The sequence below is a fragment of the Hippocampus guttulatus genome, chromosome 11 (genome assembly GCF_054856545.1).
Source record: "Hippocampus guttulatus isolate MCC_2025c chromosome 11, RoL_Hgut_1.0, whole genome shotgun sequence".
In the NCBI taxonomy this organism is placed as follows: Eukaryota; Metazoa; Chordata; class Actinopteri; order Syngnathiformes; family Syngnathidae; genus Hippocampus; species Hippocampus guttulatus.
The window spans coordinates 9,692,869-9,710,601 of NC_141271.1; the positions used below are offsets into that span (position 1 = coordinate 9,692,869).

At 42.2% G+C, this 17,733-nt stretch overlaps 1 protein-coding gene across 2 annotated transcripts in view; it reads left to right on the forward strand.

The window, feature by feature from the left end:
* LOC147197996 (ephrin type-A receptor 6-like) overlaps positions 1-17,733 on the forward strand; it is a 117,018-nt gene that overhangs the window by 86,117 nt on the left and 13,168 nt on the right. For both annotated transcript variants that reach the window (XM_086124503.1, XM_086124506.1), the window contains exons 6-9: positions 11,100-11,224; positions 11,641-11,803; positions 13,568-13,676; positions 16,432-16,502. In XM_086124503.1, the coding sequence (XP_085980629.1) occupies positions 11,100-11,224; positions 11,641-11,803; positions 13,568-13,676; positions 16,432-16,502 (468 nt within the window). The remainder of the gene's footprint in view (positions 1-11,099; positions 11,225-11,640; positions 11,804-13,567; positions 13,677-16,431; positions 16,503-17,733) is intronic.

Below are 17,733 nucleotides of genomic sequence, written 5' to 3' on the forward strand. Positions count from 1 at the left end.
AGACCGGGGTGGTAGTCCCTCTTTTTAAAAGGGGGGACCGGAGGGTGTGTTCCAACTACAGAGGGATCACACTCCTCAGCCTCCCTGGTAAGGTCTATTCAGGGGTGCTGGAGAGGAGGGTCCGTCAGGAAGTCGAGCCTCAGATTGAGGAGGAGCAGTGTGGTTTTCGTCCCGGCCGTGGAACAGTGGACCAGCTCTACACCCTTAGCAGGGTCCTCGAGGGTATGTGGGAATTCGCCCAACCAGTCTACATGTGTTTTGTGGACTTGGAGAAGGCGTTTGACCGTGTCCCTCGGGGAGTTCTGTGGGGGGTGCTTCGTGGGTATGGGGTACCGAACCCCCTGATACGGGCTATTCGGTCACTATACCACCGATGTCAGAGTTTGGTTCGCATTGCCGGCAGTAAGTCGGAATCGTTTCCAGTGAGGGTAGGACTCCGCCAAGGCTGCCCTTTGTCGCCGATTCTGTTCATAATCTTTATGGACAGAATTTCTAGGCGCAGCCGAAGCGTTGAGGGCGTCCGTTTTGGTGGCCTCAGTATTGCATCCCTGCTTTTTGCAGATGATGTGGTGCTGTTGGCTCCTTCAAACGGGGCTCTCCAACGCTCACTGGAGCGTTTCGCAGCTGAGTGTGAAGCGGTTGGGATGAAAATCAGCACCTCCAAATCTGAAACCATGGTCCTCAGTCGGAAAAGGGTGGAGTGCCCCCTCCGGGTCGGGGGAGAGATCTTGCCCCAAGTGGAGGAGTTTAAGTATCTTGGGGTCTTGTTCACGAGTGAGGGCAGGAGGGAGCGAGAGATCGACAGGCGGATCGGTGCAGCGTCTGCTGTGATGCGGACGTTGTATCGGTCTGTCGTGGTGAAGAAGGAGCTGAGCCAAAGGGCGAAGCTCTCAATTTACCGGTCGATCTACGTTCCAACCCTCATCTATGGTCACGAGCTATGGGTCGTGACCGAAAGAACGAGATCCCGGATACAAGCGGCCGAAATGAGTTTTCTCCGCAGGGTGTCCGGGCTCTCCCTTAGAGATAAGGTGAGAAGCTCGGTCATCCGGGAGGGGCTCAGAGTCGAGCCGCTTCTCCTCCACATCGAGAGGAGCCAGATGAGGTGGCTTGGGCATCTGATTCGGATGCCTCCTGAACGCCTCCCTGGTGAGGTGTTCCGGGCATGTCCCACCGGGAGGAGACCCCGAGGAAGACCCAGGACACGCTGGAGTGACTATGTCACCCAGCTGGCCTGGGAACGCCTCGGGATCCCCCGGGGAGAGCTGGAAGAAGTAGCTAGGGAGAGGGAAGTCTGGGCTTCCCTGCTAAAGCTGTTGCCCCCGCGACCCGGCCCCGGATAAGCGGTAGAAGATGGATGGATGGATGGATGGATGGATGGAGCCCATACTCCTCGGCAAGCTGCTTAGTTCACAAAAGTGTTATGTGTGTGTGCATGTTTGTGCAGACGTAGTGAATTTATGCAACTGGTATGTTAGCAGGTGTTGGCTCGCTGTACATGTTGGCAGGTCCGTTTAGGTGCTCGTCCCATGGGAACACGTTTGACCTGGGGCATCTGTTGCCTCCCTACCCAGTTCCTGCCCTTCATCACCTTTTCTGCTGTGTTAATGACCTGTTGATAGCACACCCTTATCCACACACAGGCGGCCACACATATTTTTTGTTTTACTTCTAAAAAGAATAAATAAAGCGAAGGAGCATTATGAATGACATGTTTTTTTTTTGTAAGTGTGGAGTTGTCAAGCAATATTTTAATCAACTTTGTTGATTTGAGAAAAGAAAAAAAAATCTGCAATGAAATGATGTCAGAGGGGATAAATGAGCACAGATGTGCCCAGGAGGACGGCCTTTATCTATGTTGATCTTCTTACAGTTTATTAAAATTCAGGTTGCAGCACACAAATACGCAACTGATTATCATCCCATCAGATTAGGTGAGCAAAGTCAAACAGTTGGCACAAACTTTTCGGGACAAAAAAGGGTTATCTGGTGATCAACAGAGGAAAATCTATTACAAGGCATTTTATACAAGACAAAGGACAGTTAGCACTGACCTCTTTGCTGTAATGTTTGGTGTTTACCCCCTTATTACAGGAGGGCTGCGACAGAGGACTTCCCACAAGTTGTAGCCCGTGTGGTCTTATATATCTTGAGCTTGGTCCTCTGAGCTCCTTGCACCTTCACTGTTTCTCCAGTCAGCAAAAAGAGTACCCGCCCCCGCAGGATTGCTATTCAGCAGTGTTCAGAACAGGTGGAGAGTTTTGAAAGAAACGAGATTAGCTGTTTTTACCCCACAAAAATGATTTATGCCCAGACTTTTATCAGTAGGCTTCCCCCTGCAAAGATAATTTCCCCTGACTTCACCTCACAGCAGGAACTATTTTAAGCATTGGCTCATTAATGCAGAGTGATTGGATTCATTGTTCTGCGCAGCTGACGGCTGTTCTCTGAAGTTTCACCGTCTCAACCCCTACCTCAATCCTCTCTTCAATCTTTGGGTTGAATTTCCTCCCAAGAATGCAACGCCATTGTCCCGTGAAAGTTAAATCAACCGCAGCAGGGCTTCTGTCGCCTTTAATTGACACTGTATTAGCCGCACTTTATCAAACCTTTCATAATGGCTGTCACTCAAATGTAAATACACTTCTCATAGCTTGCATTTCAGTAGCCTTTCAAGACACAAGTGCATCTCGTGGAGTTTTATTTTGTACTTGCATTTCAAATGTTAATGAATTATATTCAGCCTTCTATGAAAAAGGCATACTCGCCCTTTTTTGTGCGTGTTTTGTTCCAAACTCGTCAGACTACAGCCACACATAGAGGGCAATGACAATGATGAAGAATAAGGTGACAGAATGAACAATGGGCAGCATTAGATGACACCTAATCCATTGTTTGTTTGTTTTTTCAGGCAGTCATTATGTTTCTCCAATTTCAGTCAACCAATCGATTGATGTAATATGTCTTTTTGTTCCGTGCTTTATGTCAGGGGTCTTCATGAGCCCTCTAATCCAGCCTGTTTTGGACGTGTCCATCCTCCAACACACTTGATTCAAATGATCAGTATCGTTATCAAGCTTTCTGCTAAGCCTGCTGATGCGCCGATCATTTGACTCAGCTGTCTTGCAGGAGGGACATATATAAAACAGGCAGGAGAGCGGCCCTCAAGGATAGGAAGTGGACATGCCCAACTTAGGACATTGATAAAAATGTTCTCATGAGTTGCTTGTGAAACTCTGAAAAGACTTTTTCTGCTTGGCAAAAGGTTGGACCCTGCTTCAGCATGACTATTTTCTTTCTTGCAGAAAATAATGTACTTGAATCCATGATATTATACTATATCTACGGTATGTAGTGGGTACTATTTCAACCAGGATAGGGGTTCTATGATAGCAGGACTGGGTGCAGATTGCCCTGTTGAAAATAAGCTCCACAGGAATGCATTGCCTGTCTTTCTGCTGTGTGTTCTGCTGCAGCAAGTCTGCAAGGGCTTCTATAGGAGGGTGCTTTTATTATAGTGGAGGTAATCTTCACCACACTGGCTCTGGAACATTTTTATTTTTTTTTTATGAAGAAGGTACTTTGATGCTTTATTCCTGAAATACTTAATTCTCTCTGTAGCTATTTAAATCAACCCAGCGAGAAAATCAAACGTCAAAATGAAATCTTAACCATGTCCAGTTGATTTAAAGGGATTAGTGAAATACGGGTTTCCACAGTCCCCGTTGACTTCAAAATTGAAGTCTATGCCTTGATTTGTGGGATAGTCAGAGTAAACCACATTTCCTTTAGATTTTAAAACACAAAAGAGGTTAGGTCCTAACATATGCATGGTGCCCAAACACTTGTCTTTTTTCTTTCATCCCAAGATGGCGTCCGAGTCGGCAGCCGCCGGCAAGTGCTCTTGCTTTTTTTGTTGTTTTTGTGTTTTGTCACATGGTGCTTGTTGTTTCGTCGTGTGGACCTGATGTGGACTGTTTTCAGCGGTTTTTTTGGCCACGACATTCGTCAAAGGAGAAGAATCTGTGCTTGGTAGTTGCACCTTCTCTGCAGCACGCCTGTACCAGCACAGATTTCGATTGGGAGGAATGTCGGCGCCATTTGACAGTCGGTGCTGGACAGCCTCGGGGCGCTTGTGTTTTTTGCGCCTGTCATGGGCAGCATTTTTTACAGCCCCATTTTGTTCAGTGTAGATGAACGCTGTTGGACAGTCTGTGTTGGTGCGGCTGGATGGATGGCTGCTCAAGTTGAGGATGAGGAGAAAGGAGTGTCGGCGCGGAGCACAGATGCGTATTTGGAACTGAGAGTCGCCGCTTGGAATTGAAATGGATTTACATGGGGCAGGAGAAGTGAACCGATCTCTTTTTTCGTCAATGGATGCTACAGCTTCTTGTTTACTTTGAGGCTTAGCTTGTAGCCGACGTGTGCACATTTTGAGCATGACGCATCTGATCCACTGGTGAAAGGGCACTTTCATTCTTTCCTCTTTCATCTCAAACTACTTTAAACAACAAAGCGTATGAGGGGAAAAGTGGTTAGGACTGCACAACTGTCCCGTGTTTTATGTTATGTGCTGTGTTTATTATTTTACATTGTTAACTTTTTTGATAAGCGCTTTGTGACAGCGTCAGCTGTATAAATCAGGATGTATTGTATTGTATCTTTCATCTGAAAACTCATTGGACTAATTATTCAAATTTCACTTGACATTTAAATCACACATGCACTTTATTGTATCCAAAAAGGATATTCCTTGACATTCAACCAATGTTTTTGTTTGACAATCCCTTTTTTTTTTTTGCATTTTAATTTAGGAGATTAAAAAGCAAGAAGAACAACACCGTGCGTAGTACGGTATTTCAAAAGTAGTGGCACGACATTGTGAACTTGTTGTGAGCAACCAGCAGTCAGCTGTCAGTAGCCAAACACTTTGCTTCTTCTCATTAATTACCTTTTGGGGAAAGCAAGGTGGAGGAGAAATAACTATTGATCATAGCAGGCTGGTATTGGCCCGCTTTACTGGCCTTTCCCATATGTCATTTCTTCTCCACATCCCCATTAAGTGGGAACAAGAGAGATCAGCGGTGAACTGGGACTTTATTAAAAGCATGGGGGACCCTTGAATGTGAGAGGCTGGCGAGCAGACTTTATCTGACAAGAGTGATTGGACTTTTAAATCAAAAGCCGTTCAATGTCAAAGTTGCCTTCTAATCTTTCTTACGTATTTCTCACGTCTCGCTGTGGAGGCCAGGATACACATTGTTACCCTAAAGTAAAAACTGCTATTTCCCAATTGGAAATATGTAGGGGTTTTTTTCCACACCCGCTTTCCTGATTTGGTGATTGTGTAAGTTGATTTTAATTACCTGTAAACTTCGTGTCAGCTGCATGTACATTCTGTATAATCAAATGTTTAGATGACTGTTGTTGTGACCATCTGCTCGGTCAAAGTAAAATAAGGAGCTTCCCTTCACGGTCATCCTTGAGACAGCCACCACAGCAGGAGGGGACTGCAGGTGTGCAAGAAACTGTCCCAGTTTCGATCCATTTGACAGCTCGGTAGTGTCGCTGGGGTCACAGCGAATTATTCTCTTGTGGATTCAACAGCAGACACATTTGGTAGATCCCTTGTTGTTTGTGTTGTTGTTGTTTTCTCAAAGAAGTGTATTCTTGGCACATTCTTGTCAGTAACGTTGATCAAACGTTACGTTAAAATCTGGATTAAAATGGCGATTGTTTGGTTCTGGACCAGTCCAGAACAGGAATGGATCCCACAAACACAGACATGGATAAGATTGAGTACAAAAAGGTTTATGTACAAATTAAGGTCACAAGACTGACAAAGTGCAACATTAACCGCTGGAACAACCCAGGGCTAAGTAAGGTACTGAGGATAACAGTACCAAAACAAAACAGAAATAACGAGGAAACAAGCCAGAGTACAAACTGGACAAGGAACAAGATCGGGAACGACGAAGGTCTAGAAAATAAGCACTTGGATGTGAGACATGAGCAAGCGAATTATCCGACAACTTGCGATGGCTTGAGAGTCTCTTTATTACAGGTGACAAAACATGACGAGGAACAGGTGTGGCATGGGAGGAAGAGCCCTCCACTGCCACCTGCTGGAGATAAAACAAAACACAATCACGACAGTGAAGATATACACTATATTTAATCCAATAAATCAACTCTGTTACTATCCTGAATCTGAATATTGGGGAAATTTAGTCACATTTTAAAAAATATTTTGTGCAGTTAATTTGTCTTTTTTTTTCCATTAATTCTTTCATTTACTGAACTGCTTATACTCAGTAGGGTCTCGGGCATGATGTTGCTTATCCCATCTGTCTTTGGCCATCAAAATAATTTAAAAAGGTCAATAAAGAGGTCTTATGATATGTAATAACAATATGTTATGGTGTCCACCCATAACAACTTACTATTACAGATTTTTTTCCTTTTTTTTTTTTCTTTTACAAGGTCAAATGTCTATTAAAACCATTCAAGTGTTTCCCATAGGAAGAAGAGGATGGTGTATTTTCTGGAGCTTTATAAATCCTCTTCATACATTCTGCTAGCACACAGCAATCAGGCAACACTCTGAAAATGAACGTTCTTGTTGCAGAGAATGCAGGAAAAGGACACGAGAAAAGTTTTTAGCTTGCAGTTTTCACACTGGGAAATGCAATGACAATCTGACAGTTTTTAGAGAGGTTTGGAGTTTATGATGAGATCTAAAGTGGATGAAAAAAAAAATTGCGGGGGGGAGAACTGCTTACCGACAGTCAACAGAAATGCTTGCACAAGCTTGACCTTCATGGATGAATAAAGGAAAAGGAAAACCTTGTTCAACCTGTGAGAATGATGTTATTCACCAAACCAAAGTATGCCTTCCTCTCTGCTTTACCTTCAGTGATGTTCATTAACTCACCTCGTAGGAACCAAGTTGCACAGGTCATCTTTCAGTAATCTGAAAAAAACTCAACTTTTTCACTTGCACCTTGTGATTTGTCTCGTTTAACGGGACCATGTGGGATGTGGATGAAACTGTCCTGTAGAGAAATCTGAGCTTTTAATGTGATAAGCAAATTATTCATGTCATGCATTCCAACTTTCTTGCACTCAAAAGCTCATTTGATCAAGTGCTTCTGAAGCAGTGCCAGAAGTTATGTTGGAAAATATTAAATTTAACTAAGTTGCATGAAATCAAATAGAGGCGACATGAATGTAATAATACTGTACCAAAGCCCTGCTCACACACACACACACACATATGCATGCACACACACTTTTTCACCCATGAAGATTCGCTATGAAAGTGTGGTTTGGGACAGCCCCAAGACAAACCTGCGATAAACGGACATGATCAATATGTCTGTTGTCAACAACAATGCCTATATTGCGATGTGCTGATTTCTGCTCACTCGTTCTTTCTATCAGCAATGAATTCGTGAAGTGTTCGGACATTGCTTAAACTCTCTCGCTTCATCAATAGCAGTTCTATTGATTTTTTTTAAACTGTTAATGGAAGCCTTTGGGGCAGGAAAGCTAATTAAAATCATATGCAGGTCAAGCTCATTTAAAGACTCCCCATTAGTTTATGTTGAGCTTAACCACGCTTGACTGCAAAATCTATCCATTGGGCATTGTAATTGACTGGTGTTTCTAATGGGTTTCCGATGCTCCTGTCTTTCATAGAGGGAGTGATGTCCTCTGGCAGGTTTCGTGCTGCACCTCTAATAATACACAATCATTAGAGACAGCTGCCTTGTGTCCCGTTTCCCCAAAGTGAAACTTTCACATGTCTGCATTGGCCAATAAACATGTTACAGTATCAGTTGGTACCGTAGGCCCAGACTTAATATGTTTGGCGAGGTCATTTTGGTGTTCCCGTTGTTAATAGATGTCTCTACTGTCACAGAACAACCAGCATATTATGTCTTTGCGTATATTAGTATAATACAGGGTCAGGCAAAATGATCTGACACATTTGTAGGTTAAATAAGAGGCAAATAAAGTAAAGAAACAAAAAAGTGCTTTTATTTTCGAAAAGTACATATACTGTAATGCCATTCTGTTTCATTGTGTTTTCAAATTTTAAATTAAGGGTCGTCAAATCGATCCATTATTGTCCACACATTGTTGAAGGTTTTCAGGAACGTTGTCTACAACATATTCACTTTTGGTCTGAGAAAAGTCTTTAGTATCTCACAATATCGATCAGAGTTCACAGTCAGTGTAACGTTATCTGCTTCAAAGAAATACGGATCCCATATACAAAAGAAAAAGGCATTATATGTACTTTTTCAAAATAGAAACACATTTTTGTTTCTTTACTTTGTTTGCCTTTTATTTAACCAACACATTGTCAGATCATTTTTGCCTGACCCTGTAGTATACAAAATAAGCACTATTTTATAATTATGGCTTTGCGGCAAAACACAGAATGACAATAACTAGTAACAGTAATAACAACTAACTAGTACAGTCTACTGTATTATGTTTTGGGAGTAATTTGCCCAAAGCTGGTGTCATGCTGTTTGGGTCTGACTGTGCTAGGTGCATCGGGTGGTCCTAATAGTGTGTGTGTTTTTTCTATATCTGTACACATTTTATTGCCTTATTTCTCTTGCAACGCAATGACCGTGAATGAATTTAACTCATGGGTGAATTATAGATATGATCATAGAAAGACTTTTGAGTCATCTTTTCAAAAGAATTTACTGTTGAAAATCCTCATAAGTGGCCATGCGTGTGATTTTGATGTGGTTTGTCAAGGCGTCCAGATGAAGAGTACATGCCTACATGAGGTTGGGCAATAATTCAGTGGCCAAGTTGTTGGCACTAATTAAGAGAGCTTGGTTTCAGATGGAGGGCATTTAGTGGCATCTAAACAATCAATAGACTTAGTTCTGTAAGAGTCGAATTGGCTGAGAAGTATGTCTGAGTCTAAGTGTGCATTTCACACTCGCAAGCTAATTGGAATCTCTGAGTCAGGAGGAATATTGCGTTTGGTTTGTTTATTGCTTTCTGTCAGGGCCAATATAACAGCCCGAGATGCCAAACATCTTGGCCGCTGCCTTAAACCCTGTTATTCACCAGACACATTCAGAACAGATTTGATGCATTTTATCTTCCCACTGAGGAGTAAATGCAATATGAGAGAGGTTCCATGAAGTGATAACATCTAGAAAGATGTAAATGCATCAATATGCTCTATCATTTCTTATTCTCACACCTGGTACTCTTTGAGTGTGCTGGCGGGAATGTTATTGGCCATAAAATAGCTACGCCCATAAATCTTAGGTTGGTTATTAGTGTCATAGTTCTATCTGGCCTTTTTTTTTTTTTGTCTTTCTGTTAGATTTTGTATATATTTTTTCTATTTGCTAAATCTAAATTCAGGGATGGTCTAGCTTGATGATTAGACTTGTGATTCAACACTTGTGAATTTGATATTTTTTTTTAATCTAACTCTACACTCGCCTGATTTGTGAGCAGGCAGCGTGGGATAGGTTCCCATTCAGTGATGGTGTGATTGTTGGTGTGTTTGGTTGTTTGTTTGGTTGTTTGACTGACAACCAGCTCACGGGGCAATCCACCTTTTGCCCAAAGCCAGCCCCGCGACCCTTTTTAGGATAAGCGCTGTTGAAAATGGATGGATGGATAGACTTAACGTGCTGTGTACTGATTTTTTTGCATAATAAATTGTTGAAAAATGTAATTTGGGTTTATTTCAATTGTTGGTACATTCAGGGCCACTCATTTGTTATGCAGTGAGTGTTGACATTACGAAATGAAATAACCTCAGGTGTGGAGAATCCAGCAAAAGGGGGCCTTGAGGGAGAAAAAGACGGATGGATGAAAGAATCTAAGGCGGTCGCTTTGAGCTCAGAGCACCAGCAGCGAGTCTCTGTGCACCTGTTTAACAAGCTGAAAACCATGCAGTTCTCATCTGGTCTTAACTTGTTCCAAAGCCCCTACTCTCAAGCACTTGATCAAAACCTCAAACATTCAGTAACCATCCCTCATTTTCCTCTTGAACTCAGAGCTTGCTTGGCATTATAATCAGCACCACTGTAGAATGGAGAAACTAGTGTTCACCAAAAAAAAAAAAAAAAAAAAAAAAAAAAAAAACAACAACAACAATCTCTCCATGTTGCATGTCATCTTTCCCTCAGAATACCCTTGAGAAAACCGGGCCCACCTTTTATACCCGCATAATGAGTCGGCTCTGTAACACCATGTGTAATATATAATAATGACTCTCAGGACAGCTACATCTGCTGACCTCTCCTGGGAGCTGAGTACAATTATTTACCCAGCAAAAAAAAAAAAATCATTCAACAAAGCAAATGCAATTTAGTACAGGAAAATAAGATGCAGCTTCCTCCACTTGTTTTCAATTAGAACTAAATGATCTAACAGGATTCTAAAGGAATGTTGCGTATGTGCTTTTCCCAGTAGATTTGAAGGACTCGAGTTTATTATGATGTACTCTCATTGAGAGTGTGCGTGGATGTGTGACACTGATTGGACAGGTGTTAGTTAATCAAGCCTTTGTGATTCATCTCCCTGCACCTATGTCTGCTACATATTTTTGCCGGTTCGTAATAAACCATATTTTCTAATTATTTCTCCACTGTGTATGCAAGGCAGAGTCTCTTGAAAGCTCTCTTAGCTCAGGATGCGAGCCTGCTCACACAACAATTGTAATCATTACCGCATTTGATGGGTCATGGCATGTTATTAAAATCATGTTATTCTGGCACACATTTGGCAAACAGGTCAAAAAAGTTTGAAAGGGAGTTGTTGGGTTTTAATTAGCTGTGTGTTAGCTGCATGCAGTGCTTGCCTCTCATTTACTGCCACCTAAAGAATTGCGCTGAAACTGGTTTGCCTGGTATGTCACAATTTTTCAATGAAATGACTAAGACGGAGGAGGTCAAGCTGAGTATTGTAGGCAAGTATCGAGAATGCCAAGCACATATTTTTATGCAGCAACGTGCTGTTGTACGTGTCACGTGAAGTACATCCACATCAGCACATCATAGTCATCAACTGAATTTGAATGTGAATTTCTTGTCGTAAACCAGGTCCCTCACTGGTGGGGTCTCTGAAGAAGGACTGGGCCTCTCCCAACAGCATCGCTCTCTCCTGGCAGCAGCCCAAAGAAACAGCGTTGCCCATTCTCGACTACGAGATCAAATACTATGAAAAGGTACTGTTGGTCCAAGGCCAGCAAAAAAAATAAAAAATACCCTCAGTAGCCAAGATCAGACAAATATCTTGGCTCGCTAATAAAGAAGTTTAGTTTGGTCCTATTTTTGGTCTATCTATATGCACTTTTCAGTTGATATGGAACCATATGCAGCATCTTAAGCAAGTGTTCAAAAACGACTCAGTACATCTCATGCAGAAGAAACGGTTTTGAATTTCAATGAGCTCATTATGCTAACTGGAAACAGAAGATATGATGAGTTTTTTTGAGGTTTTTTCTTGGTGGAACATTGCCTGGAGAATGTTAATGGACATGGCGACATAAGGCCACTGATACCTCGATGGCTCGACAATATTTGGTCAAAAACTTGATCAGTTTACAAGGTTTTATCTCCCCCCCCCCCCCCCCCAACATAGGAACGTGACCAGCTGAGTTATTTTTCAACAAGCACCAAGGATCCTAGTGTGATCATCACAGGCTTGAAACCAGCCACCTGGTACATCTTCAGTGTCCGCACCCGCACGCCATCTGGATACAGCTCCTACGCCACAAGATATGAATACAAAACTACTGGAAATTGTAAGTTATCATATTGTCAGAATGGTTTGAATGGTCCAAAAACATTTTTGTGAAGTTGTCTGTGTTTGTTTTTTTGTTTAGTTCCCATGCCTGTTGTGGTCTGTTCAAGTTGGATTCAAAAAAACCTTTGCCTCCACTGTTGCCAGCAGTTGTTCATAGCAGTAATAAATGAGCACTTGCATGCTTCTGCAGCATCAAAGCTACAATCGATTTAAAGACTGACGTCAATTAATAAGATTAGATTGCGGAGTCGGAGTTTTAAAAAAATGCTTGTAAATGTCAGGATATGTGCTGTTCGGTCAATCGACGTACAATGTGCAAAGGTGTCTGCTGAAACAGCCTTGATGTTTCGGGTATTTGAAATCAATATTTATTTGTGTCTTTTTGAGACAAGGCAACAGCTTTATTGCAATTCTAATCATAAAATACAAAGGGGCCAGCTGCCCTTTTGTGTGAGGTCAGGCATTGTTGAGGGGTGATTTGGCACAGTGGCTCTCTCACAGTGGCTCTTTCTCCCATCCAAAGCTGCAGCGCAGGGTTTTATCTGTGGATCACACGGCGCTTGGCCAAGCCTTTGTACTTCCTGGCCTTTGATCTGAAAGTGAAAGCAGATTCGCCCCCTGTCGCTCTCTCTGTCTCTGTCAGCCTGTCTGTCAGTCAGCGACTCATACTTTTGTTTTCCCATCAGTCTTTGTCACATCTACCTCTCCCTTTCAGTCTTATTCGTCTTTATCGCGCCGCTGTCATCCTGTTTCCTCATCCCTCACACCGCATCCTTCATTGTGTCCTCAGCTCAATGTCATTGTCTTCTCACACACACCTCATTATAGCTGCATCAGTCCGGCACGTCCTTACCGGTGTGAAGAATCTGTGAAGCTGTGACAGTAGTCTGGCGTGGGCACTTAGACTCCCTCTGAGCGGTCAGTAATGGCTGGAATAGGGCGGCCTGTGGCTGAGGTGCTAGAATCGTTGTCAAGCAATGAAAAGATTGCAGGTTTGACTCCAGGTTTATTCCGCACACCTGGCACGGTTGCTCATGATAGGGTGTCATCATTGAATTTCTCCACTGTGAGGCTAATACGGGATTTAGCAATGAAGCATTGTTTTTCGATCACGTCACGTCCAATCTTGATGTGTGGATATCTTTGTTTAACGTGCGCTCATACAGATAACCCGCCCCCCAAAAAAGAAAATCACATGAAGCACTCTCAAGAAGTGTGTGTGACCAAGCACCCTGATCTGCAATTCATATTCACTAAGCACGAAATGTGATCGAAATAAGTTGGGTAATACCAATCATCTTTCAATTATCTGGTCTATGTCAGCCGCGTGACAAGACACAGAAAATGGGGGAAAATCATGAATATCAAATGTGTCCAATTTAACCAAATGATTATGGACTAAATCGCAATTTAATGAATGAATAACATGAATTAAACAGAATCCAGCCTACGAATCATTTCAGTAATAAGGCTGATGGAGGGCTTTTTGCATCACCAAAAAAAAAAAAAAAAAAAACCTCATCAAACATCTCTATCTCCCAATGGAGAAACAACAATGTCTATTTATGGCACCTTCGGGGGGGAGAAGCCCGAAGATGCATTTTCGATGACGTATTTTGATGAAGTATTTTTTCCTCTTTCCTCCCGTCATGCTTCCCACACATCCCATTTTCACCCGCAGCCTTATTTCACCTGTCTTATATATTTCTTACTTTGCTGCACTATCCGTATTTCTTCCTAACCTAAAATGTATCACCCCTAGCATCGGACCTGGCCTCTGACCAAGGTCAGGTTTTGGTCATCGTTACGGCAGCAGTGGGCGGCTTTACCCTTATCGTCATCCTCACCCTCTTCCTCCTCATTACTGGAAGGTAAGATGACTTTACTGCCCCTGACTTCAATTTGTGCACACTATATGGAGTACAAAGTCTTTTTTTATATACGTATATATATAAATACACGGGGGTGAAAGGGTAGAGAAAAAAATCTGTGTTTTTCATCAAAATGCTGTTCTGTTCTCACAAGACGTGGGTTCTGGTAAATATTGAAGTTTCTCCTCGTGTTATCCCAAAATTCAAACGTTAGTCCTCGCTCCAACTTAGAATCCAATGTGAGTTTCGAAATGGGGTTTTATATGTGTTTAAATTCAGCTGCACAAGTCATAAATACACCTTCAGTTAAGTTGACAATAAAAAGTTTACACGACAACATTTCATTGTCATGGGTCTGTTCTAGTCATCGTCATGCTTAAACCCTTCCGTAGATTCAAATCCAGCGAACAAAGGCGAACTTAAAACTTAAAATTGTATGCCTCGAATGATGGGGGCTGCTGCTTTTTATTTGATTAAATACCAACAATTTTTTGTTAAAATATTTTGAGATATTTTAGTACCAACCAAGTGGCAGGCAACTTTGTGGAAGCATCTGAAAAAACATGGAATGAGTACTTTGAACGCCTCTAAAATAAAAAAGGAAAACGGTTGATTCCAAAAGTACATGACCCCTACTTCTACTGGCCACACTGCTCTTGTCATGAATAATGTTCCTTTTGCAGTATTTAAGTAGAGACTTTGGGGCCAAGGGACGCCTTTTGAAAAGTCACAGTAACTTTGACGAACTAACTTGGAGAACCGCTTAGAATGTTGGCCCGTATGAGCTTGATGGCGGATATTTTTAACTGAAAGTAGTCTGAAGGGGTTCCTCGAGTCGAACATTTGATCGCCTGTAGTTGCTGACCTTTCTTTTTGAACAGCAATCTATTTTTGTGACACATTCACAACGATTCTGATGAAATCACCAAACCATCTCCATACCTACACTGTGTGAAATGACAACTGCTGCTTCTACAGCCATAAAAGACCAACTCACACTGTACTTAATAAGCCTGTGCAACTTCTGCCTGAAGTCGGCCATGTTATTCACCAGAAATTCCCTCCTAGAAGCACATCCTGTATGATGATATATTTGATTACAGCGATGAACTGTGCCAGTTTCATTTGTGGCAGATTATTCCTTTATTGGCATGAACAGATTACAAAACCATGACTGCCCAGTCTTGACTAGTGTCACATGCAAGGAGCTTTACTTCATAGATCACTATGACCAAAAACAGTTTCTTTCCAGGTTCAGGAGATTCTCTGGTTAGCCACTGCAAAGGGTGAAATAAGTCCATCACTTCACACACAAGGTGTTTTTGGATGAGGATAATAATGAGGGATTTCCGGCAAGCAAGGTTTTGATGCTCTGCTAGCTTCCCCCCCCCCCCTCGTTACACAAACACATAATGAGTTGAGCAACAAACCACTTGATCACAGTATGTAGTCCTTGTGCCCTGAGTAGGAGGGACTTTTGGTCTTTTTTAATGTACTTGAGCAGCTTGAGAACAATGAGAGCTTTCATGGGGCTCTTGTGGAAGGGAGGTTTTGCAAGAGCAAATGACATGTGAGGAGGTGGACCTTACTGTTCTCAAAACTTCCTGAAATTTGAATGTGTCGCTGTGCATAGTACATAAGAAAGATAACAACAAGCTGAAGCTTTTGTGTACACTCTGTCATTGAATTGATGCTCCACCTTCTTTTTTGCCCTTTTTCCGCTTCAATTCTTGGGTGACCTCTGCTATGATGATGTGACTGGTGGGGATGTTGAGGCAAGAGAGGAGTGGTTGGAATCCCTGTTCTGCTTTGATTAGTGCTCTGGGCAAAGTGCTTTAATTGAAGTTCCTGTTTTTGAGTGCTTATGTAAATGTGAGTGTGTCCTGCAAAAATCTCTTCTCATAACAAGTATTCATGTCAGTGTCGGCGTGTGCGGCCTGGACATGAAAGCCCGTCAGGGAGAAAGAGAACCAGGCGGATAAAGGGGATCAGAGGAAAGGACTGGAAACCACTGATAACAGCATATGCCGCCATTTCTTTAATGAATAACTTGACCCCATCAACAGAGGTCAACAATGGCTTTGCAAATCCCCCTTCTTCTTCTTCTTCCTATGTCTGTGTCACCTGCCATGTTATCGGCGCTGTCCATCGGTGTCCGGGACCCCACAGACTTAACTCAGTCAAAGCACACGCTGGCAACCTGTGGCTCAGAGCACCTTGACACCACTTCTAATCTGTTCACCCAGATTATGTAAAATCGCACAGGCGCTCACCTTTCGCTCTGACACAGTAGCTCTTCATCCAAAATGCTTAAAGCGGTCGTCTTGCACCTTTCACACCGCATCGTCACATTTCTTCACGTGGTAAACTCACAAGCTAAATATCTGCATGTGGCTGAAAAACACAAGCGGCAAACAGGACTGATGAACAACTGCCAGTATGGCTCTTCTGTTCTCTTTGAAGTGCTGAACATATCGTACTTAACTTTGTATAAATGATGGCTAATTCAAACTCCATCCACACTATGCTTCCCACTGGAAAAACTATATCTTTACTTACTTTTTGAGCGATATTAATAAACATCCATCCAGCCTCCTGCTATTATTTGAATATTACATGTTAATACCATAGAATTCTCAGTGGAGCTCCTCACTGTGGACTTAACTGGCTATTTATCATCTTTAATCTTACACTGTGAGCAAAAAAAACCCGAAATTGGAAGCCTTGGACTTCATTTAATGTGTGCGTTTTGCAGGTGTCAGTGGTACATCAAGGCCAAGATGACCTCCGAGGATAAGAGGAGGACCGATTATCAGAACGGACACGGTAAATGAATCAACAAACCTCATTTGTTTGGGTAATATTCATAATGTGAGCGTGATCTGCCATGGAAGTTCTGAGACGGCCTAAGGTTCGATCGAAGTCAGAAGAACAGTACACAGGACACGGGCATAATGTCCAGTAAATTCAATACAGAAAAATCTATAACTGACTTAAAAACATAGTCTTGCTTTTACATCAATATTTTCATTGTTAAAGTTGTTGTTGCCTGTGGTGAAAAGCTGCATATTACTAATTGGAGGTTTTGGTTTTTTTTGTTTTTTTAAATATAATTTCAGTTCCTCATTTGGCTATACATGATAAGGGCACAACATTGCAGTGCCACTCACCTAGTGCATTTCTACACTGATGCACACAACAACAGCAAATTATTACCTCTTTGACACAAACAAAGTGTATATATATAATATTTTTCCATTGGTGTAGCAGACCACAAAAATCATCGAATGAAGACTCGTGTTTTGATTTTAGTCAGTCAGTCAGTTCTTTGGTTAGTGACTAAGTCTGTTAATTAATCCTGCCGTACTCTGTATGACACAGCCGAACCCAAATGAATTGTCAAACATGCATGCTGCAGTCACACATTTTTTTAAAGAGTGGCCGACGAGCCGCAACTATTATTATATATTTTTTTGGGATAGCAGGTGAACGGCATCGCATTGTCATCGATGTGAAGGCCAGAGAAAAATGTTATGTTGTATCGCATGAGCCTTGAACAACAAAATTATTTTTTCCGGGTACCCAACAAGCTCAGTCTGTTTCCGTCACGTGAATGGATCAAAATATCCTTTCAAATATCCACATTCTCTCCTTTTATTTTTCGCCCGTTTCCTCTCTTTGTATGATCATAATGCAGCTCTAGCATTCAGGGCAATCTTCTTCTTCTCCTTATTTTACGGTGTTTGAGTAAAAAATAATACAGTAACATGTCAAGCCTCAAATCGTTGTTTCCCGAATTTGTATATATTTGCACTCCTCTGCACGTATGAGTGGCTAACTGTAATCAGTTGGCAATGTGTCCAAGGCAGTTATTTTCTACAGCATGGCTCAGCGTGTGGCAAGCCAAGATAGGCAAGTGGTGTATCGTGACCCACCAGGTTCTAGCAGATGGTGCTGTGGTGGGGTCGGAAAAAAAAAATAAAAAAGCATACTGCCTGACAGGTTGCATTATCGCCACCCACAAGACTGGAGATGAACAGAATGTGTGACATATCTC